Source organism: Amphiura filiformis, chromosome 1, assembly GCF_039555335.1.
Source record: "Amphiura filiformis chromosome 1, Afil_fr2py, whole genome shotgun sequence".
Lineage (NCBI taxonomy): Eukaryota > Metazoa > Echinodermata > Ophiuroidea > Amphilepidida > Amphiuridae > Amphiura > Amphiura filiformis.
The window spans coordinates 9224044-9250082 of record NC_092628.1 but is presented as its reverse complement, the minus strand read 5'-3'; the positions used below and the strand labels follow the sequence as shown (position 1 = coordinate 9250082).

The 26039-nt window shown below is 37.7% G+C and overlaps 1 protein-coding gene across 1 annotated transcript in view; it reads left to right on the top strand.

The window, feature by feature from the left end:
* LOC140147875 (uncharacterized) overlaps nt 1–26039 on the top strand; it is an 81636-nt gene that overhangs the window by 26619 nt on the left and 28978 nt on the right. Inside the window, exons 2-3 of the mRNA XM_072169694.1 lie at nt 7657–8019; nt 24328–24678. Of these exons, the coding sequence (XP_072025795.1) occupies nt 7657–8019; nt 24328–24678 (714 nt within the window). The remainder of the gene's footprint in view (nt 1–7656; nt 8020–24327; nt 24679–26039) is intronic.

Genomic DNA, 26039 nt, shown 5'->3' with positions numbered 1-26039 from the left:
GAATGGCTTCTGGCATTTATTTAACTTATTACAGCCTTGTTCACACAGTCGGACTTAAACCACTTAATACCGGACTTAAATTACGTCGGTAATAGTATCGGGTATAAGTGGCAGTGTGAATGAGCGTCGGATATAACTATATCCGACGTAATGTGGTTTAAATACGACAATTTAAATCCGAAGATGACCAGGGTTAAGAGCTGTTAAGACCGATCGAAACGTTACGATCGGTAATAGTAATTACGTGTGAACACTGAACAGCGCTTTTGGGCTGTCGGATATAACTGTGACCTTTCACCTTTCTGCGTGATTCAGCGTGAAGAACACTTCCGGGTTAAATTAAATCACTCGCGCAACTGATTTGAAGCAAAGTATAAATAGTGTGACCAGTGAGAGATAAAACAAAATCATCATGGATGCAGGTGCGAATATCAAACGCAATAGAGGAATGAACTGGCAAGAGAAGGAGACATTAGCTCTGCTGACCATTTCCGGTTAGTTATGACCGGTAATAGCTCGGATATAAACACGTCGGACATAGAGCTATTGCCGACTCGTCGTGTTCACACAGTCGGACTATTACCGGACTTAAATTACGTCGGTAATAGTATCGGATATAAGTGGCAGTGTGAATGAGCGTCGGATATAAAAAAATTACTATATCCGACGTAATGTGCTTTAAATCCGACAATTTAAGGCTGAAGATGACCAGAGTTAAGAGCTGTTAAGACCGATCGAAACGTTACGTCCGGTAATAGTAATTACGTGTGGACACGCAGCACTATTGGGCTGTCGGATTTAATTGTGAGTAGGCCTATATCACTCGCGGAAAATTTTAAGCATCTGGAGTAATTTATGGCTGCAGCTGCAAATATTAATATAAACTAGCGGGATGCAGGCCTTGCCGTTTAGATTTTAAAGGCGAGTGGTTAATCACTCGCTAGCATGATTGTAGGCGAGTGGTCGAATTTTCACAAATATCACTTATTTAGGAAATAATCAATTAGAGTTTCTGTCTTGACACGGTATTTATGTACATTTATGTTGAAATGCGCGCGAAGCGCGCTAACATTTTTCACTTTCTACGCTTGGAGGGAGTACAGCATCGATTAAATACTGAAATGGCTGATTCAGTGGCTGATTTTGGGAGATTCGCAGCGAGTGATATTTAGTGTCTATGGCGAGTGGAAAATCGCGCACTAAAAATCGAGTTTGGGCGAGCGGCGGCGAGCGAGAGCGATCGCTCGCCTCAAACGGCAAGGCCTGGGGATGCGATTATTTTTTTCGGACATCACCGTTAGATGAGTAAATGGGAGCGTTCACTATAACAGGAAGAATTACTGAACAGGTAGAATCATTGAAAATTAACATTAAAATCTGTTCTTTCTTACATTTCCCTTTTAGCTTATTTTTTTATTTGCTGCTTGTGATTTCCCGTTTCCATAGAGGGGTCAATTGGAATGACAAGGAAACATTGGCAATACTCAAAATTTGGAGAGACACGGAAAGTATTTCTGGGATAAAAAAAGCTTTGGGAGGAGATAGCCACGCTATTACATGACAAGGGGGGTCCCGATACGGTCGGGGGAGCAGATACCTGTAGTGATAAAGGCACTGAAAACTCTCCATCGCACCCTCCATGATCGGGTGAAAAATTCAGGCGCAGGAGCAATTGACCATCCTTATTGGGATAACCTACACGAGTTTGGGGGGGTAGCAAATGTTAACCCCAGAGGGTTCAGTGGGGGGGCAGTATGGCCCTGGATGTAGATGGATATGAAATTTATTAAGCCATAAGCATGATAACAGAAAGGCATGCAATTGCATTTTATAAGTTGATTAGGGGGGTCCCAAATATATACGGAAAGAAAAAAAGGGGGTGTCATAAAATATTTTTGATGACCAAAATGTAGGGAGTCACAACACAGCATGACTACAGATAGTGTGTTTATTTTATTCAAAAAGACTGATGCCTGTTTTTTTTGGGGGGGGGGGGTGTAAACGGAGGGGGAGGGGGGGTATGAAATATTTGCTGCCGAAATAGGGGAGGTCGCGATTTTATTGAAACCGACTTTTTGTAAATTTGGGACCCCCACCAAGAAAAAAATAGCATGATGATGGGAGTCAGTGTAATTTTGTTTATTTTTGTCATTTTTTCAAAGATGTCCACCATAGTAGGGCCTACATGTATAAAATGCGATATAGAGCTAAGTCTACTGTAAAATGGGACTACTTTGTCAAACTAAAATAATAATAATAATAATAATAATAATAATAATAATAATAATAATAATAATAATAATAATAATAATAATAATAATAATAATAATAATAATAGAACCTACATAAATACAAAATTGGTCTTAATTTTGGAACTTTTGAATTTGCATTTTTCTTACATGACATACCTACCGCATTGTCTGTAATTTGTTCTAAAGAGGGCGTTTATTGAAAGTGAATTTTCAGTGAAAACATTTAAAATCGGGTTAAATTTTCTGATGATGCTCATGTAGAAAGAAGAGATTTATGACCGGTAATAGGCTTTAACGGACATAACACGTCGGGCATACGCTGGCGAAGTTACGTCATTTATCGGATTAATTACCATAGCAATAGGTGAAAACAATTTTGAACATTTCGCGCTGTACTACAAGCAGGTTGCACTCATCACCTGTATGTCTGCAATCATAGATTGAATACAATACCGGTCTTTTCAAAGATACTAATCTTACAGGTGCAACTAATCAGCATGATTCACCTATTGCTATGGTAGTTAATCCGATTATTACGTAACTTCGCCAGCGTATAGCATATTGCCGACAAATGTGGACGCACTAAGGGATTAGCGGAAATATTTAATTCGATCGGACATAAGCCTAGATAAAATATTACCGGTAATAAGTGCATGTGTGAACACAGCTTACGAGTTTGAATTACTGATTAGGGCCTATACTAGTTTTAAGTTTCCGTAAACTGCCGAAAATATTCAAATGGTTATCATTTAAATTTCTTTTCCTTTGACCTTATTATTAATTTTACTGGAAAATTAATTATGCTTGACTTTCCATAACTTAACAAAACTTTTGATTTTTTTAATGGGAGTTGCAATATATATAATGCTTTTTTACTCGTTTGTAAATCATGGTCACCCTGCAGTTATTATTATTATTTTTAAAGAGCATGACTGCGAAATTTTCTATAGTCCATGATTTAACGATGTACTTCCGTGTATATTTTATAATATATACAGTTAGCAGCCTGGACAACCGATTCTTTTGTTTAGCAAGGCTCACTCAGTCATTTAATGTGGCAATACAAACGATCGAATTTGGTGTTGAAACGAGCTAAATTTTGAGTTACACCTTTTCAATGTAAAATTAATTTTCTCGGCCAAATGAAATGCAATCATTTTCATTTTTCAGTAAATGTCAGGTCAAATTGTAGTGCTTGATACTTATTTTTTTTTCAAATCCTAGTGTTAAACTTAGGCGTGAAATTCAGTCATTTCGTGTAAGATTTTCGATTTTGATAGGCTTAAACTCTGCCCGCGAGCCTTTTCTTGGATCAACCTTTTAGCTTTTCAAAGTAATATAGTACGCTAATGAAGGATTTTTCCCAACTTTCTAACGCACATCACCGTGAGCGATATATCATAGTTTTGTCAGAATTTACGTTTTGATTTCACCATTTTTCACCGGCTGAAATTTTTTCAAAATCAACGCGTGAAATATAAGGCTAATAATACTAGCATTGTGGATCGATATCCCTGGGTTTAATAGGAATACCGGCATGATACAGTGTTGCCAGAACTTCAATATAGCAACGAAATTCCCAGGCCTAATAGCGCTCCTATACTGATCATGTTTATAGCACGATGAGGATATTTCATCATCACGTGAGTGATTCGGACCAATGTGTTGAAATTTGCTTCTCCTCAAAACAACTTTGCCCGAAGGCTTACATGCAATTGGGCAATATTTTAAACAAAACTTTCTTTTACAAAACATTATATTACGCTGTATGTTTTATGATCAAGCAAACTGTTTGGAACACACTTCCAAAGAAATAACCTTCGTAACGCCCCGGCGTAACGCTCCAGACTTTCGTTATTTAAACGCCAGAAATAGATTGTCCTTATAAGAACCATCAGAGATTGTAGCTTATAAGAACCGTTCATTATCATTGTTAACTTAAACAGGTTTTTTTTTTAAACATCTTTATAAATTGATTGTTTTTATGTTTGTTTGTAAATTTCGTGCTTTACGCGCTTTGAGTTCCTCATCAGAGATTGTGCCTTATAAGAACCATTCATTTTCATTGTTAACTTAAACAGGTTTTGTTTTAAACAAAAACCTGTTCAAGCAATTATTTAAAATTGCTTGCCTAAAAACAGAACAACTTGGATGTTAATACTTGACGTAGTGTTTCAATTGTCATGAAGGTGACTGGGTATGGTGCCTTTTGTTTGTGTTTGTTTGAAACTGCTTTTGGAAACCCACCGAAAGTCATAGGCCCTAATGAAGCAGCCAAAACAATACCAGGTTAAACATGGAAGTTTATAAAAACTTATTAAATAACCTTAAGGAAAAAAAAAAAAACATTTGTGGCAACAATAAGCCTTGCATTGAAAGTCATGGTTAAAGTGTGTTGATTACCACACCAAAGTTTCCCTACATACACCCCCGCTACCCACCTAACACACATCTGCACCGACCCCACCCTATAGGCCTACATGTACATGATATTACATAATAATATATAGCATAGCTATACATTTAGGTATAGCGCTTAATTATGACAAATATGGTTAGGCCTATATATAGGCCTACATGTCAAATTAAAAACAAACCCGAACACTGATGAATCTCTACAGAAACCCGAACACAAGTCTGAAGGGTGTAATGAAAATGGCAACCCGCGATGGGGGGGGGGGGGCAGGGGTAGGTCATACAAAATTCACATGGAGATAGGAGGGACAGAAGATTAAAATCCCCTATAATAACACGCTAATTTTTCTAGGTTTGGACCGTGGATTTTCATGAACCTAGGTAAACAAACACACAGACAGACAAAATGGTTTTCATAATCATGGAATCCATATAAATTGAAATTGCAGGCTATCACGGGAGCAAATTTTTAAAATTCACCTCATTTACCAATTGGGGATTTGGGCTACCAAATCGCTAGTCGAGCAATCTTCATGATCTTTGCTTTTCAATGGAAAATTGCCCTGGATGACAACAATGAAAATATCGACTATTTCTGCTGGTTGCGCACGAGATAAAAGCACCGAGTTTGACATTTTCAGAGCATGAAGGGAAAAAGGGTAAATAAAACGGACATTCTGACAAAACTATAATATATAGACCCACACGATGTGCTTTACAGAGGTGGGAAATATCTTTCTTTAGCAAACTATATTAGTTTGAGACGCTAAAAAATCAATTCCGTAAAAAGCTCGCAGGCGAACTCAAGGCCTATAAAAATCAAAAATATCACACTAAAAGATACAATTTGATGCTTAATTTTAACACCAGGATTTTAAAAAAACATGTATATCCAAGCACCAAGTTTTTAACTGACATTACTGAAGAAAAAAAAAATATTTCTTTATATTTGGCCGAGAAAATTAATTTCATAGCAAAAGGTGTATCTCTGAATTGTGCTGATTTTAACATGTATCGATCGACTTTTAGCGCGACTAAGCATTTCTAAAGAATCGGTTGTCCAGGTAGGTGACTGTATATGTATATAAGAGAACTACCGAATCAGTCGAGCGTGTGGCGGATGAACATATTACCACAAAGAAAGTTTCAAGTGGTGTTTTAAGTACCCCAAACAAAGAAAAGTGAATGGAGGTTAACTGTGGGTAATATGTTTATATAATATGATTATATGTTCGAGCGATCTCCTCTTTTCTCATCTTCTCTGATCTTCTTAACTCCTCAACAATGGGTCACTGACCTCAATCAATGACCTAAATCTACAGAATATATCCATTACTCGTCGAGACTCGATAGAGCGCAAAATAAATAATATTCTTGTTGTCCTTTGACATGTTTCCATAGTTAGCCATGGATATATTCTGTAGAACTGGCCGGTTTATTGGGCGATCTATCGAGTATCGACGAGTAATGAAAATATTTTTGTATACGGTGATGCCAACGTTGACCCAGTCCGTCGTAGTGTGACAGAGCCATCAAGATTTGTGCATGCACAAAACTTGCCGACGGACTAAACAAACATCACCTAACACGAAACGCATTTGGCGGATAATAGCAGGACATAAAAAGAACATAAAACGAACATTGACGAGCAATAACGGATTTGCTAAAATACCATCAGTTTCTTGTACGTAGGGATGATTCGGTTAGGCGAGTCGTGTTTTTTCCACCTGTCCATGCACAAAACATGCCGAAGGACTTTTAACGAACATCACCTTACACGAAACGCATTTGGTGGATGATAGCAGGACATATAACGAACATTGGCGAACAACAACGAATTTGCTTAAATACCATCCGTTTCTTGTACGGAAGACCGATCCGGTGTAGTGTGACAGGCGCTTAAACAGTTAATTATAGAATGGTGCACAGGCCTGGCTGAAACAAAAGAATCAAAAAAGGTATACGCCAAGAATGTTCGAATCACGTACGTCGAAGTTCACTTTATAATGTGCGAACAGTAGTTAGAGGATAACAAAAACGACTAGTAAGCAATTCTACTAAATGACATCACAAGTTCAAGTCGTCTGAAAAAAAATTAAAATCAACATGGGATCATCGGGAAAAATAGGTTCCTAACATAAAATAAAACACTTCCGCTATATGGTGTTTCACGATATACGTCGCGACGTAAACAACGTACCGGTATTAATAATTAATTAGGTAAAAGCAAATGTGTATCCAAATGTATGCTAATTAGGGACAGTCTGTTTAGCTCAGTGAATAGAGCACTCGCCCCGCAAGCGAGAGGTATGGGGTTCAAATCCCGCATAGGCTATACAGGCATGTCCGGAGATATTACTCGAGTTTATCTGTCTATGCATGTCATGCTTGCACCGGTAATTTCATGTTTATTTGTGCTAGTGTGCGATGCGTGATTCTTCTTTCCCCTGTATATTGATATATTATTAGCTTTCCACAGATCTGACGAATAATGCACCAGCTGACTCTTCCACATTTAAGTCTAGGATAGATCAACAAAAAGATAATCACTGTCCTATTTCAATCCTGCAAACTGTTAAGCAAACATTTATTAAATCAAAAATAATTGCATAAAAACAATATTAATGTTTGTATTCTTTTCCATTATGATCTAAAGCATTTCCGTGTTAATCATTTTCATTTTGGATTACAACCACGTAATATCATGGCCACAACGTGAAAACACCCCGGGAAAACACCTTAAGGTTGGTGGCTAAATGGCAACGTCGACAATAATTATACTGTGAAATATTTCATTCAAAAAAAAATACATACATGTCTATCTGGGCCTCAAGGAAGAACAGATGATTAATTGTGTTTTCAACTGATTGAGTGTCCCAGTTAAAGAAGATATAAAAGAAACAAAAAAATCGAGAAAAATAACTTCTATTACTGCACTGTTACTACTTGCATTGTTTATTTATTTCTTTGTTTGCTTGCTTATTTTCAGGTCAATGTTACCCCGTCAATGTTCAACTAACTCCTGTCACCTATTCAACGTATCGAGTATCATGGGAATGTCGAGATCCTGGAAAATCCAGTGAATTACAGGTTGTCTACACACTAATTAACAAAGACGGATGTAACGCTGATGACCAATTGAACATGCAGCAACAGTCTACAGAATGGGGACAATGGAACTGTCAAGCAGTCGAAGGACTCAACGCCCGTTATTCATACTGGATAGACGTAACTGGACTTTATCCATACTCCACCTACAATTATTTTGTTCAGTCAAGGGTATTTTATAGCTCTATTAATGACTACTTGTATGACCAAACCAATGTAGTTTCCTTTATAACAGGTAAAGCAGGTAAGCATATGCAATATAAATTATGTTTGTTTTGTTTCTTATTTATTCATTCTTTCATTAAATCTTTCGAAATGCATAACAAAAAGTATAAACAAATTATGTACAGGTAAATTTCACAAGTACTTTATACGAGATGTCTATAAAATGTCTTTACCATTTTTAAAGAGGAATCTAGGTCAATTGTTTTGACCAATTTGTGTGTGTGGTATTACAATGAAATTTAAAAAACTGTACGAGCCACCAAGCTCCCCCAGGACTAACAATTTTTTTACTTAAATAAATGAAGAATTGAACTTTTGTTCACAACACATAAAGTTGCTCACCTGAAATTTTCGGTTGTTATTACTACAACCTTCTTCAGCAGAATGATCCAGTTCGTTGATCGATTTGACGACTCTTGACTTGTGACGTCAGAACTGGATCGCAGACTCTTGCTAAGTTGTAGCGCCCCCCGTCCTTATTCAGAGAGGGTTGGTTGGCCCGGATGTGGATGGCCTCTTTGACTCCTCTTTCGAAGTACCGGGGTTCTCTGTCGAGGATCTGCACTTTCTCTAGGTCCACGTGATGTCCTGGGGACTCTATGTGTATATGCTGAGATACCTCGGACGAGGTGGAGCTAGGCCGCCTGTGCTCAAGGAACCGTGTTTTTAGAGACCTGCCAGTCTCTCCTATGTATGATTCCGAGCAGGGACCCCGGGTGGTCTGACCCTGGCAAGGAATCAGATATACGGGACCCGTGACGTCCTTTTTGTCCGTTTTGTCCTTAGGCGCAACTAACAGTTGACGCAGTGTGCGCGTTGGCTTAAAACACACTCTTATGCCATATGAGCTGTAAATGCGTTTTAAGGCATCGGAGATGCCTTTGACATAAGGAATAACGACTTGTCCTTTGTTGGTGTTCGTACTGTCCTTCGGCGGTTTACTAGTGTCCTTTGGTTTGTTTAGCCTGTCGAACAACTACAACTTGGCGCTACAACTTAGCAAGAGTCTACGATCCAGTTCTGACGTCACAAGTCAAGAGTCGTCAAATCGATCAACGAACTGGATCATTCTGCTGAAGAAGGTTGTAGTAATAACAACCGAAAATTTCAGGTGAGCAACTTTATGTGTTGTGAACAAAAGTTCAATTCTTCATTTATTTGATTACCAACACAGATGAACTTTCATGATAATTTTTTTACTTATTCTTAAATTTAGAAGAAAACATATACATGCTAACTACCTAAACTTTGAAGTGTATACATGATGAGAATGTAACATGAAAGCCTAGAGAAGCTTTGCCATTGAAGCATGATTAATCATGATGGTCATTACAGCTATAATAATGTGGGAATTGTTTTGTTTTAAAAAGTCAAAGGCAAAAATCAAGTAATATTTAGGTTTGATAAACATCTCCAACAAACATTCTTAACTTGGATATCTAGTTGAGATTGACATCCTTGGTTTAAAAAATGCACTTGAGCTGACAATGAAAGCAATATAATACCCCATATGTGGGTGTTTTTCTTTTCTTTCTTTTTTTTCTTTTTTTTTTTTTTTTTTTTTTTTAGGAAATGCTATTCATACTGTCAATGAAAAAGAAAACTATGTCAAGTTTGTATCAGAATAATTGTACAATTTTGCTTTTTGTTTTTGCTTTTCAAATATGTATTTGAATGTTCCTTACGATAATGATGGTTCAATACTGGTAAAGAGACCTTTGGGATACCCTGTTTATAATTATACTAAAACATAAATGTAAGTTCTTATTGCAAAAAAAATATTGGTCTTTGCATTTTGGTTTCTTTCCTAACAAGTTTCTGGTCAGAGGGATAGATTACTCGACACGAACATATTCAAGAAATTAGACTGTGTCGCAGTCAGAATTGTATCATACGTTAACTTTTCATAATTATGTCAATAATGTGCATGTCTTTGCGGTTTTCCGGTGTATGAAATACAATTTGAGTTCTTTTCTTTCTGACATACGGTATGGTATATCGAAAGAAAAAACGTAGCCTCATTATATTGCAGGTGGCATTCCAAAGAATACTCAGTGAAAGTTTAAGGGCTGTGGTACGCAATTTACACAACTGAGTTTTGAAATATAAGAATATAACTTTTCCCCGGGGGCACTTAACACAAAAGACCATACGGGTATGTACCACCAGAAAGACCCCCCTATTTGGATTTCGCAGATCCGAAAACCCTCCTAAATTCGACCACTTTTAGCTAGAGCTCCGAATGACCCTTGATTTAGATCATTTCAGCTCTAAAAGACCCATATATTGGTCATTCCTTACATTTCTGGGTTTTTTTTCAGACGATTTTCAACCAGAAAGACAAGAAAGATCCTTGATTTTGACTGTGTGCAGCCCCAAAATACACCCTTTTACCGGTACGCCGTCGGCCCCCAAAGACCTACACTATCAAAATTCCGGGAACATGCCCACCAAAACTGTATGGTGTGCCCCCCCCCCCCCTCCTCCGCGAACTTTCTTTGAACGACCCACGTAAAGGCTGCACCAACAAACATAATGCATTCATGTTCTCCAAACATTGAAATATGTGATGCGATCAAGCGAAATCAGTCGGAACTCGGAAATATTGATTTGGAGATATAGCCAAACAAAGGAAATAATTCCTATTGTTTTGGAAACTCTGTGACTGCTCGCAACTTTAGAACTGGTTGTCCAAATTCAATGGGATTTTCTTTGCAAATGCTGCTTACAATCCTATACATTACGAGTGGGTTTTGGAAAGAACCTTCTGTTAAATCATGCCTATTCATCTAAACTACTCAATTACAAATCTCTAAATCCCTTTCTTCTTGACTATTGATATTTTGAATAGTGTTTATCTTTCCCTAATAGATTATGATACTAAATGAACAATCAGCTGAGCAGTTCGCACTGCATCTCATAGGACAATAAAGCTAGCGCCCTGATCGATTCTTCCTGAATATCAATATGCTTCATTTACAGAGATCGGACACTAATCCCAACCATAACAAACCATGTAAACAATGATCATTTGTTCTATATTACAGGATTTGATTTGCTTGAGCAGGAAAGATGTGATACTAGTAGTCTAGTTCCCGGCGTCATGTATATATAGAATTTTTTTTAATGACGATGACATGGACGTACTGATCATTATGTATGATGCAAACTCATAGGTGTTGTGCGTTTTGCAATTTAGGAGGGTGGGGTTCAAAATGACCCCATAGGATTATATGGGGGTCAAAATTTCAAATTGCTCAAATACCCCTTTCAAATATATCAAATTATTTACATAAGTACACAAATAAATAAATAAATAAATAAATAAATAAATAAATAAATAAATAAATAAATAAATAAATAAATAAATAAACAAACGAAAAAATTGAACAAATTGTAGCGTAGCATTAAAATCATAAATATAACCATTGCTGGCAGGCGGACACGAACCAACGATATTGACATTACCTGATGCTCTACCACTGAGCTATGACAGCAATTAGTGATGAGGGTCGAGTTTTTAGCTTATACAACCTGTCTCCAAAAAAATTGTGCAAGTGAAAAGCGCCCTCTCTGGCAATTAGAAAATACATTCGTGACATATTGCTTACATCAACGTCAAGGACGTAGTCTTAGTTCTAAAATGCCGTTTGTTCTGTTCAATTTGCTTGTTTTAATCTCGAGATATGTTTAGTTAAAGACGAAAGGGTAAAATCACAATTGTGCCACTTTTACTAGGGAAGAGGGCTTTACATGTAACAGTGATAGCATCAAGTTTATCAAGAGTTCCTTCGTGAAATCAAAAGAATGTATCAATAACACAATACAAAATGTTTTTACTGTTTTTACTGTTTTATCATGATGCAGGAATGATGATTCTCTTTTTCCACTTAAAAGAGATTAAAAGATAAATAAATATTTCGCATTCTGCTGTAAAAATTAAATACATGTGCATGTCAATGATTTTATCATGATTTTATCATGGTAAATGCTGTTCTCTTAGTCACTTAAGAGACAAACAAAAAGACAAACAAAAAGACAAACAAATAGTTCGCACTTATACATGTTATAGGTTTATGAACGCGTATTACTTGTTGGGAGAGATATTAGACAAAATAATGCACGCGTGCTGATGTTGATGCGTCTAATGCATGCGCCCCGAAAGGAGGAGTGAAATAGACGCATCAACATCAGCTATCATTGATTTACATGTACAGCTCTCTTCCCTAGTAAAAGTGGCACAATTGTGATTTTACCCTTTCGTTGTTAATTAAACATCTACCAAAAAAACGTTGACAACGTTAAGAAATCAGCAAGTTTAAAAAACCCACCTCGGCTCACTTTTTGAAACTTGGTCCCATTTGTAAAGGTACTGATTTAAACTTTATCATATTTATATAAATTTCAAACATTTCCAGAAGTGTTATGTATCTTTAATGTGCAGAAGCGATATTAATTTGTTTGTTTTCTGGAACGACCTGAAAGGTTATAATCTTGTTCTTGCATGGTAAGCCAATATCTCCATTGTGTTTTGTTTTATAATAAACATAACCCGGAATCATGATTAATGATTCAATTAAACGAATAACAAGTAGGCTTGTAATCTTGTTGGAAACGCTGTGTTCTGTTGAAATAAAATAAAAACACTAATTTGCTATTGGTGCTCAACATTAAAATGGGACCAAGTTTCAAAAAGTGAGCCGAGGTGGGTTTTTTAAACTTGCTGATTTCTTTACGTTGTCAACGTTTTTTTGGTAGATTTCTTTTCTTTTTATGAATGTAGCCAAGCAGTTCCAAGCTTGGAAAGTCATCATTACGTTTGGGTTTTGGAAAGAACCTTCTGTTAAATCATGCATGACTCAATTACAAATCTCTAAATCCCTTTCTTCTTATCTATTGATATTTTGAATAGTGTTTATCTTTCCCTAATAGATTATGATACTAAATGAACAATCAGCTCGGACAGTTCGCACTAGGCCCTACATCTCATAGGACAATAAAGGCAATAAAGCTAGCGCCCTGATCGATTCTTCCTGCATATCAATATGCTTCATTTACATTACATTACAGAGATCGCACACTAATCCCAACCATAAAGCGCTCCACAGACTCCGAGTATTGTACGTACAATATTGTATGCAACATATCTACGTTATTTAATCTATTGCCATTCTATTTCCAGTAATGTTTAAGTTCTAACGAATGTTTGATGACGAAAAATCGATAATATGTTACATGTAATATCTAGTAGAAATATATTATCGATTTTACGTCATCAAACATTCGTTAGAACTTAAACATTACTGGAAATAGAATGGCAATAGATTAAACAACGTAGATATGTTGCATACAATATTGTACGTACAATAAAAAATCTGAATACTGCTTAACATACCATGAGCAGGAATTGAGCAGGAAAGATGTGATACTATTTTTTTTTATAGTAGTCTAGTTGTCGGCGTCAGGTATACATAGAATGATTTTTTTTATGATGATGACATGGACGTACTGATCATTATGCATGATGCAAACTCATAGGTGTTGTGCGTTTTGCAATTTGGGAGGGGGGTGGGGGTTCAAAATGACCCATAGGATTATAAAATCAAAATTTCGAATTGCTCAAATACCTCTTTCAAATATATCAAATTATTTACATAAATAAACAAAAATAAATAAATAAATAAATAAATAAATAAATAAATAAATAAATATAACCATTGCTGGCAGGAGGACTCGAACCAACCATATTTATATCAGCAGTCTGATGCTCAACCATTGAGCTATGACAGCATATAGTAATGAGGATCGAGTTTTTAGCTTATACAGTGTTTGTCTGTGATAATGCCGCCTCGTGAAAGAAATAAATATAAAATCTCAATTTTTAATTTAAATTTATTTGATAATTTCCTAACCTATATTTTCTTTAGAGCAGGGACAAATATTTCCCCTTTTATCCAATTTGACCGCTATATAAGAATCTACTTCTTTTATTACTGATTTAATTCCGCGATTTGTTTCATTAAGCAATATCAAAGATTAATGTCACACATCTCACAACAGATTTTTAGTTGGCTTAGTGGTTTTGCACAGTGCTGTTTAACCGGGAGGTACCGAGATCGATACCCACCTCTGCCTGCAATTTTTTGTAAAGACTGGGAAATAATAACCTGACATTCGCCGCTGACATTCGACTGCAGAAGCGGAGTTATGTATAGGATAATGGCCAAGGATTAGAACGTGAGTGAATAAGAATGGCCGCGGCGCGAAGCGCCCAGGCCATTCTTATTCACTCACGTTCTAATCCGCGGCCATTAACCGACTTAATACACATCTAGGACGTCGCGCTATTGTTTTATCGCTCCATTATTTTCCACGAATGGAGTGTTATAGAAATAGGTTGCTCATTTACAAATTGATCAATTGCAGATTGATACCGTAATAATAACAATGATTGTGCAGGTGCGATTGAAAAATACATTGACTTAGCTTTATGTAAAACTTCTATAGAATTACCCATCACGATCCTGGTGTTTAGTTCAAATCATCCGTAACCACCCTCTTGAATTATAAAGATTTAAAATGTTTGTTACACAAATTAAATAAACGTAGATTTGCAAAATCATTCAAGTGATTAGACCATCAATAGGTCTTTATGCCCACTTCTAACTATTGAAGTAGCTGCGTTGAGGTCTCTATTTTGCATAATAAGGAAAATTGGCAAAATGGTCATAACAGTAGTGTACCTCAAGAAAGCTAGACCTGCCGCTATACCTGAGCAACCATGCAGTTATGAACACTATTTTTTTAGCTTCGTTGAATTTGGATGATGGAACCATTCCGAGGATATAATCGTTGATTCTTAGCATTTAAGGACTTAAATCAGACATGATTCTTCTTTTGGCCGAAGAAAGGTAAGAGAATTGTAAATGTGTAAACTTTGTTTTATTTGGTTGGCCCTATTATAACCCATTTTACCTAGGCCTACATGTCCCTGAACTTCGGCGGCAAAAAAAAAAAAACCTTCGCCGCCCTCGCCACGAAATAAAAGCCCCGACTTCAACTTCCAGTCCCCCTTACAAATCCAAAATAAAACCTAACACTTTCATTCCCTTTTCAAATAATCGCACTCTAAAGTCACTTACACACATCAAAGTGTTATGTTTAAATATTAAACATTGTTAGTGTTTAGAGTTTAAAAGTCTTCAAACGTTCGAAATTTGTAGTTACTACAACTGGGTTGGCCCTATATGTATTACAAACCATTTTACCTTCATGTCCCTGTACTTCGAGGGCAAAAAAACACACCACCAACAACAACAACCCCCCCCCACAAAAAGAAGAAAACATCGCCGCCTTCGACGCGAAATAAAAGCTCCGACCTCAACTTCCAGACCCATGGACTATCCGTAACATTATAAAATTAATTATCGGATAGGCCTAGGCCTCCTGATCATGCTGATCGATATTCAAGCATGCCAAAATACCGTCAGATGAAACAAAATGCAGCTTGTACGAAAGCCAAATAAAAATTATACAGAAAATAGGCCTACTGTGGCTTTTATCATTATTAAACATGCCCAAAGCAAACAATTAAAAAATAAACAGATTGCATAAATGCATAGGTACAGAATGTAGCAATATGTTGCCCAAATAACAAATTATACGTAGGACCTACTCCCCATTCCAGAAAAATACATAATTTTTTTGGATTAAAAATATATTATCCAGTTTTGCCAAATGAAACATAGCTTAATCCTAATCCTTTAGGTTATAGTCCTAACTGGCGATGAAAGTCAAATTTTTGGCAATAAGGGCCAAAAACATTTTTAGGGTGTTTTTCAACCTTTTTCGTATCATGTGACAGTCAGGCCCAAAGACTTGAACAAAGACTAATTTGAAGTTCATGCATTCTAATAATTTGGAAAACACATTTTCTAATCTTTTTAATATCCAATTAGCAAAAATGACATGTGATATTAAAATTATGAGCTAACTCTTAGCCTATACTCAAGATTTTGAATGCTTAGTCTTGTGCCAAGTCTTACAATTTTGTCACTACAATTGTAAGAAAACATGCAAAATTGCATGTTTTGGGACCATTTTACCTCAAATTGACCAAATATTGAAATTTGACTTTTATTGCCAGTTAGGACTAGCTAAAGTATTAGGATTTAGCTATGTTTCATTTGGCAAAACATGACAATATTTTTTTATTCAAAAAAATTAGTTCTGTATTTTTCTGGAATAGGGAGTAAGACACTGAAAACGTAGTATAAAAATATAAAGAAGAAAAAATGTTATAAAAGCAGTAGCATGTTTAACTTCCCTTTTTTACCTAAATTGAGCGTGGAAAGAAAGGTCCAAATAATTAAAAGTATACGGGTCTAATAAATGAAGCCTAAAATAAGTATTTTCCAAAGTGTGGCTAAAAACATATCTTGCATAATAAGTAGGCCTACAACTTAGCCAACAATTTAACCTGCCCGTTATGATTTTGCCTTGCTTTTCACAGATTGCATTGTAAATTTATGTTTAAGGGCTCGGATAGCGACGTTTTCACGTATTTTTTTGTGGGACCTGAGAGCACATCAGACACATCGAATTGCAATTTGAATATGAGGAATGTCCTTAATTTAGATTTTTTTAAATTCGCGATATAATACACATTTTATGGCAAATTATTAAAATTTATAGTTTTGAAATTTAAAAGTCCTCAAAGTAATTGTATAAATCTAACTCGATATGTACTTAAAGAGTATGAAGTTTGCGTGAACAGCATACGTCCATCATATGAAAATTTTGACCTTCATTATTGAAGATAATAGCTCAAAACACTAAACAAAATGTAGGTCTTTTTGGAAAAATGTTTATGTTCAATATGAAAGTTCAAAATTTTCAATTGATGGTCGGCTTTTCATCCCAGCTACATACAGTTTAATTACATGTCATTAGATTTATAAAGTTTACTTCGAGGACTAATAATTTGCTATAAAATGTGTATTACTAGTATCGCGAATGTCACCAAATCAAAATTATTTGATATCAGAAGGACATTCCTTATGCAATTCGATATGTCTGATGTGCTTTCAGGTCCCGTAACAATACTATGCAAATGTTGCTATCCGCTCCCTTAATTTATTGTATTAATGAAAATCATTGTCTTGTTGTTTTTCGTATCATTGTTTTGCATGAATGAAGTGATGATAACAATACTGCACTTTTCGCAAATACTTGCTTTTCGAAAGTGCAATTGTTATTAACACTACATTCGTAAATGCCAGTACTCTTTCCTGAGAAGTATTTGGTCTCAGAAAAAGAAGAAAGGCATTACGAATGGCGTGTTATTGTAATCATCGCTCCATTCGTGGAAAATAATGGAGCGGTAAAACAATAGCGCGACGTCATAGGTGTGTATTAAAACTTGTTAAACTTTGCTCCTTCCGTAAAAGGGTACATTATTTTAGCACTACATTATTTCTTCTTTTTTTCCACATTGCATGTATTAAATATCAAATAGTCATAATTGGCGGTCACTTCAAATCATCCCCAACTGAACGAGGTTCAGGAATGTCCTCTCATTGTTAATTGTTGGTTAACCCACCACTTGAGAATAAAGGACTATGGATAGGTGCAACAGGATTACCTACGGGATTATCTCAAGGATATAATTATGTTCTCCCTCCTTTTCTTACATCTTCTCTGATGTGTGCTAGTGTCAATGGTTATTGTTAAAAGGCAATAAAGTGTGTAATTACAATATTTCCTCTGAATAGGAAAGACTCTCTACATCGAGTTATGTATGCTGGTGGTTCGCAATACTGTTATTTAAGAGAAGGTATCTTCCAAATCCAAATCGAAATGATCAGGTTAGGAAGTGCTCCATAAAACGAATAAAACGAAAAATAAATGTTTGAAGTTGCAATTCTTGATTCATGACAATAAATAATTAAACAAAACTTTATCAGTCGTTTATTTTTAAAACTTGCTCGTTACGCGTGACTGTAATGTTAAGAGGCGTACACAGTGATCAATATACATTTTAATATATTTTAATTAATCAAGGCAACGTAAATATGTAAAGAAAATGTAAATATGAACAACACACACCCAATGTTGACAATGCCAGAGAGTCCGATTTAGGCCTACTTCAAGTCGGAACTGGACGGATAAATGCGCATATATTTAAGCCTATACTACGGAAGCGTCTAAATTCCCCGAGTAGGCAAGATAATCGTGTTTTCATGTTTGTGGTTCTTTGTAGCCCTGCGGGGCAACCTAGTTCGATATACCAATTAAGCGGCGGTGATCGGCGATCTTTCGTGGTTTGTGGTTTTAATTTCCCTCATCAAGCCCTGCCCTCTTTCGGGAGCTAATTTATAGTTTAAGCTTATTGGATATCCATATTTCGTGGCTTTGAAGCCCTGTGGGGCAATACAGTTGCATATCCAAATTCCGCGGTTTGTGGTTCTTTATAGCACTGCGGGGCAATCTAGTTGGATATCAATATTGAGTTAGGGGTTCATTCATATATTTTCATGATTAAACGGTTGTTTATGCCCGAGGGGCCGCTTGACCCCGTTCATACATACCAGAACATTTTGTGATTCCTATTTCATCAAAATAATAACAAAAAATTATTAGTAACATTATTAAAAAGTATGATTTTCCTTCATTTTTCCTACCCGGCGATCGCACATCCGGGACACCGGGCATAAACGCTGTTTATGCCCGGCTCTCGACCAATCACGCGCGCCGTTACATAGCGTGTATGTATGAACGGCAGTTATTGGCTATCTTTCGCGGTTTGTGGTATTAATTTGTTGGATATGAAAATTTCGCGGTTTGTGGTTCTTTGTAGCCCTGCGGGGTAATCTAGTTGGACATCCCTATTAAGCGGCGGTTGTCGGCGATCTTTCGCGGTTTTTGTGATTTTAATTTCCCTTATCAAGCCCTGACCTCTATTGGGAGCTAATTTATAGTTTAAGCTTGTTGGATATCCATATTTCGTGGTGTGTGATTCTTTGTAGCCCTGCCGGGCAATATAGTTGGATATCCAAATTTCGCGGTTTGTGGTTCTTTATAGCCCTGCGGGGCAATCTAGTTGGATATCAATATTGAGCGGCAGTTGTTGTTGATCTTTCGCGGTTTGTGGTCTTAATTTGTTGGATAACCATATTTCGCGGTTTGTGGTTCTTTATAATCGATAGGCCTGCGGGCAATATGGTTGGATATCCAAATTTCGCGGTTTGTGGGTCTTTATAGCCCTGTGGGGAAATCTAGTTAGATATCAATATTCAGCGGCAGTTGTTGTGACAATTTATAATATTTATTCCAAAAATAATTTCAGTCTGAGCTGTGAACAGAGCCACTGATAAATGTGTTTTAAATGACGAAGATGTCATGATAGTCAGGCATGGCGATAGCATCTGGAGGGTGAAATAAGGGCCCAGGCCTAGGCCTAAATGTGAATAAAAAATCAAACATGTTTGTTTGATGAAAAAAATATAATATCACAATAGCAATGGATGTTCGAAATGGTGTTATTCTTGATTTATGACAATAAATTAATAGTTAATTAAACATTAAAAAAAAAGTGGTGGGAAGTTTCGAACTTGAGCAAAACTTTACAAAATGGATTAGAAGTCCATGGCCTTAACCACTTCGCCACGGGGACGTCCCGATATAACGACGTGTGAAAGTGGAGTATTTATTAATATGAATATATGCTGTGGTCCGGAAAGAATAAAAGAATTGTGAAAAACTTGATTTTTTGGCGAATGGGATCCAGAATTTATATGTAGGGTATCCAGGAAAATGCTAGGGTATATTTTGAATGTGAATCTCACAAAGTAGTGCGACAGTGACAGCCATGTATGGCTGTAGCAGTGACGAAAGATTCTGGATATCAGTATGATTAGCTATGATTTGCCACTAATTTTGGCTATAAAATACCTCGTGAAATAAAGCAAGAATGTTTGTTTATTATCAAACAATCCGATTGACTGTAAGATTGGTGTAAGTTTTTGAATTAATGAGCAAATCCGATTGACTGTAAGATTGGTGTAAGTTTTTGAATTAATGAGTTATTAAAATATTACACTTTGGACAGTAAGTTGGATTTAGCATGGTTTTAGATATATTTTGTACCCAGCGAAAAATATCTTAGAACAATAGCGTTTTGTTTCGTGTAAATATAGTCTCGCGGTACATCTGCTTAGTCTTAGCCACCAGCGAAGTCTTTCCATCCAACTTCACAGCCTTCCGCAAGGATCGGAATACAAAGGATGGTCGTGGAGGAGTATTCATCGCCCTCAGAAGTGACCTCATTGGCACTCAGGTGACAGACCTTGATAGCGATTGTGAATCCATCTGGGTGAGCGTTCAGCTTGCTAAGTGTAAGAACATCCTCCTTGGGGCTTTTTATCAGCCTCCAAGTACGCCTCATACAAGGTTCATAGACCAGCTGGAGTTGTCATTATCTCGCATGAAGTTGGACAAAGGAACTGTTGTCTGCTTAGCTGGAGACTTTAATTTTCCTGACATCCTTTGGGATACACTAAAAAAAAAAAAGGAGCTAAGTACCCAAATGTCTCCAGAAGGTTCATAGAGATCATCCAGGACCACTCGTTGGAGCAACTAGTTACTGAACCCACTAGAGGACGCAACATACTGGACCTTTTCCTTACCACCCACCCCACTCTTGTTAACAAAGTTACAATGACGCCTGGAATCAGCGACCATGACGGCATACCAATGATCGACCTCAGCACCAAACCAAAAGTTAACAGACCTCCACCAAGAAAGATCTACCAATTCCACAAAGCCAACGACGAAAGCATCAAGCAAGACCTTAGGAACCTGACTGAGACTATGACCAACCGTGACAACTCTGAGACTACATCCACCAGCCTATGGAACGAATTCAAAGATGGTGTCTTTAAAGCGATGGACGATCATATTCCAACCAAGATCATCAAGAAGAGAGACCAAACACCATGGATAAACTCCACTGTTAGGAGTGGCTTACGCCGCAAACAACGCGCGTATAACCGGGCTAGAGATTCCAACAAAGACTCAGACTGGGAGAAGTTTAGAACAGTCAGGAAGGAAGTCCAGAAAGACACCAAAAGGGCTTATTGGAGTTACGTCCGCAACACCTGCCTCGAATCTCCTAAGCAGTTCTGGGGTTTTATCAAACGGCTGAAGAATGACACTTGTGGCATCCAAAGCCTCAGAGAGAACGGGAAGCTCTTTTCAGATAGTACCACCAAGGCTAACGTCCTAAACAGGCAGTTTGAGTCGGTTTCACCGAGGAAGAGTCCATGTCCAAGATCGATGACCCTGATGCATCATCATATCCAGGTATGCCAGGCTTCAACATCACGCCTCAGGGAGTAGCTAAACTCCTGAAAGATCTTCAGCCTAACAAAGCTACTGGACCGGACGGAATCCCAGGTAGACTTCTCAGACTCGCAGCCGACGAAATAGCTCCTTCCCTCGCTCTCATCTTCAATAAATCCATCTCCACCGGACTTGTACCTGACGACTGGTTGACCGCGAATATTTCCCCCATATATAAGAAAGGCGACAAGACCACCCCTGGCAATTATAGACCCGTATCCCTGACCTCCATTTGCTCCAAAATCATGGAACACATCATACACAGCAACATCATGAGACATCTTGACCGACACAACATACTCACAGACAAACAACACGGCTTTCGTACAAAACACTCATGTGAATCTCAACTGCTCCTCACCACACACGACCTTTTACGCTCACTTGACAACAACACACAGACTGACATCATAATAATGGACTTTAGTAAAGCTTTTGACACGGTACCCCACAACAGACTCTTATACAAACTTGACAAATACGGCATCACTGGCAACTTAAATACATGGATTTCAAACTTCCTCACCAAACGTAAACAGAGGGTGGTCGTTGATGGAGAACACTCAGACTGGACCAATGTTCGTTCGGGCGTGCCACAGGGCACAGTTTTTTAGGCCCACTCCTCTTTTGCTCTACATCAACGACCTCCCTCACGGCATCTCATCCACAGTCAGACTGTTCGCAGATGACTGCGTCATGTACCACACCATCAAAAATGACTCCGATGCACAGACCTTACAACACGACCTTGACACACTCACCAAATGGCAAGACAACTGGCAAATGACATTCAACACTGACAAATGTTTCACTCTCAAAGTCACTCGTTCCAAAACACCCAAACAACATAAATACAAACTTAGTAACAGAACACTCCAAGAGACCAACTCTCACACGTACCTAGGGGTAGAGCTTTCCCACGATCTTAGATGGACCAATCATATCAATAAAACCACTGCCAAGGCCAACAAGGTTTTGGGTTTCATCAGACGCAATCTACATTCCTGTACCCGTGACTTGAAAGCTTCAGCCTTCAAGGCCCTTGTACGTCCCCACCTCGAGTATTGTTCGACGGTGTGGGACCCTCATGTTGGAGACCTAGTGGATAAAATTGAATCCATACAGCGCAGAGGCGCCCGTTTTGTCTACAAGGACTATAGAACGACCAGCAGCGTAACATCAATGCTCTCCAACTTGGGATGGGATCCACTACAAGACCGAAGGAAGATAGCAAGACTAACTATGCTCCAGAAGATTCGTCAGGGTCAGGTAGCCATCCCGGCAGGATCGTTCCTACAACCGGCCTCATCACGCCGTTCATCAAGCCGTTTAAATCATACACACAGTTACATCAAACCAACCGGCAGAAGTGACTACTATCTTCAATCATATTTTCCACACACCATAAATGACTGGAACTCACTCCCCGAACACATCGTCAATATCAACGACACACTACTTTTCAAGTCAGCAGTGACAAACTACATCTCACCGTCTACTGCATCAAGCAACCAACAAGATTAAATAGCACATGCGCACACCCATCCCTCTCGTCTGGCTTCAATCAGGAAGCGTTGGGAGTATTTTCCAGATCCAGAGATCCAGATTCTTCTTTATCAGTCGTTTTTTTAAAACTTGCTGGTCATGCTACCGCGTGACTCTAATATCTCGAAATTGACCAGGGGCCGACTTTAAGAGCGTTTCGATGTGGATGGTCACATATGTCCGATTTCAAACTGATTTTGCTTGATAACACCACATATGCTAGTAGCTCCTATGTGTGTATATACTTCCCAGATACTACTGTTACGAGTCGTACCTGACTCGAGGCCAAAATCACCTTTTACCCGAACTCACACGAATGCACAACACAAATACACTGTTTGATTAAGCTAACAAAATCTGAGTCTTCAATTGAAAAAACAAAATATGATGGGCACCATATATGACAACAAATGCACATACAAAAGTATTCAAATAATAATAATCATTCTTTAACTAATTAGTACTTAGCCAGCATTCTTCTTCTTGAAGATAACAGAGTTCTTGCAATGTTCTGGACGGCTGATGTAAATATCCTTAATCACTTGTCCTGCGAAAATCAGCGAAGTCCTTTGTACCCTTGCACTTATAAATATCCTTGCGTATAAAATCCTCACACAAAAATGGTGCTGCTTTCTCCAAATGCTTATCTCCTTGCGCTGCTTTCTCCAAACTTGACTCCTTGCGCTGCTTTCTCCAAAAATGGTGCTATTTCCACCTTTTACACAATATCTTCAGGAAGCAGGACTGTGTTCCCCACTTATTTTGACAGTTGCGTTAAATCAAATACCATAGATCATCATATTTAGATAATCTATGCATAAACCAGACTTCAGCAAGGCGACAGAAGAATATATTCCTTTCTTTGACATATTGTAGATCTTCTCCGACAACACTGGCAGGCAGTAGTACATTAACTACAAAATATATTTCTAGTTTGCAATTTCCTTTCTTTGAAGGAATTGGACTGTAAGCATATTAGCTAGCTAGCCCAGATCAACACTATAAACTATGAAGAATTATGTTTACATTTTCTTATATACCAAGCATTGGGAAATCCCAAATATTAATAGCCAAATGTGATCTTGGAAATTCCCAAGCCTTAATTATAACATTAACCTTTCACATGAGATCACTTCCTGAGGGGAATCCCGTGACATCATTTCCTGAGGGGAATCCCATACGATGTCATCTTCACTTTACAATCTCAGTGGGGTTTCCAAATATTCCAAATTAGATATGATTCAATTTGTTTTTGATCAAGTTGATGCAAGAAAGGGAAATCCCTAAAATGTCTCATGAAATTTTAATTGTAAACAAAGATAAATCATCAAATTAAATTACTCAGGGCACATCACACTACATTCTTTTTTATTTCCGAAAGCTCCGATCGATTCTCCAACTGGGATTATGAACGTAATCGGACAAAACACAGCAACTTCTCTGACCTTCCAATTCAATGCAATACCCTGTGGAGACAGACGTGGTGCTACCCGTTATAAATTTGAGGTGAGGGACTTTGATACAGGACCAGATGAAGTGATTAGTTCAGCACGTTTTCAATACACACAGGAAGATGCCCTTCTCCCGGATCTTGTGCTAGTCACTATCGATGGTTTACAATGTGGTATATATGCATTTCGAGTTAGAGGATCCAATCATGATGCTAACGATATGATGGATGGGTCATTGGATGGGCCATATTCCGGGTCATTCACTGGCGTGACAGTCTGTGGTAAGTGGATATGTCCAAATTAATGAATCGTTTGTAAAAAAAATCTCAGAAATAGCTTTACAACATGTATGTTTGGTTGGTTGTTTGTTTGTTTGTTTGTTTGTTTGTTTGTTTAACATGGTTGTCCCCCGGGGTTGGTCCGTAAGGACAAACGCTAACAGCTTAATTGTAATCTCATCTGTGGAAAAACCACTGTGACACAATATGCACAAGAAGCCAGGCAGTGGCGGCACATTTTTCTTGCCCTCCCCCCAGTTTGCCCTGCCCCTCCCATTTTTGAGGAAAAACAAACAAAATTAAGTAAATTTCCACTTTTTGCGGCAATTTTGCGTAAAATTTGTCGATATCCCCTGAAATTCACTTTGCCCCTCCTCCACATGCCCCCCGAAAAATTCCTGGTGCCTCCACTGATTAGCCAGACCAATAAACTGAAACTAATGTCAACTAACAGTCTCAGCCACGAAGGCCTTCAAAAGCATGCTGGCATTAGTTACAGAACTAGTGATGATCACAGATCACAAAAAACAACCGCTTAGGCCTAAAAAGTGTTTGATTGGCGTAACATATTAGGGTAGGTAGGTAGGGATTAGTTTATTTACTTTTAAGGAATGTAAAGAGGACTTGGATTCCGGAGGGAGTGCGCATGTAAGAGACACAGCCATCAGAAAAGGACTAGCTCAGGTCGCGCGCCAAATAAGATAGCAGTTCAGAAATTGCAATTTTTTCCCAGCCTTGGAAAAAATAGGCAGTGCTGGGAATCGATCCCGGGACATGACATCCCGGTTGTGAAACTTAGTGCATTACCATTAAGCAAACTAAGGGTCCTTTCATCTTTTCTGTTTCTGTTTCTGTTTCCGGTTTCGGTTTCGGATCTCATTGTTATTTTGAAGTGTTAGCATGGTACGTGTGAACAATCCTTTTATTCTAGTCTTTTGTTGACTACAGAAAAGTTGAACGAAGATTTCGGTTTCGGGAGTTATGTTAATTTCTGACATGAAAAACGTGAGATGAGAGTGTTGATGCTAATCTAGACAAAAGAAGTGTCTAAATTTTACGGTGGTAAATTCGCGATAAAGTGTACGGCTTCAATTGACTTGCGTTGGGTGTATAGGTACTCCAGCCTAAGCGGGAGTATCTCCTGAAAATAACCCAGCGTCGAAATATACATTAACATGATTAATATAAATTAATCAATAGTAATCAGTGTTGCCAAGAATTACGTATACTTGTTCGGCGTGCAATCGCGCATAGCGATTAAATGGGGAATTATTTTCGTCCCAAATACACCTTAAAACTTGGTAATATGCAACACCAGAGAAGTGCGTTGAAGTGAAACTAATAGGGTTTCTTTCATTGGAATT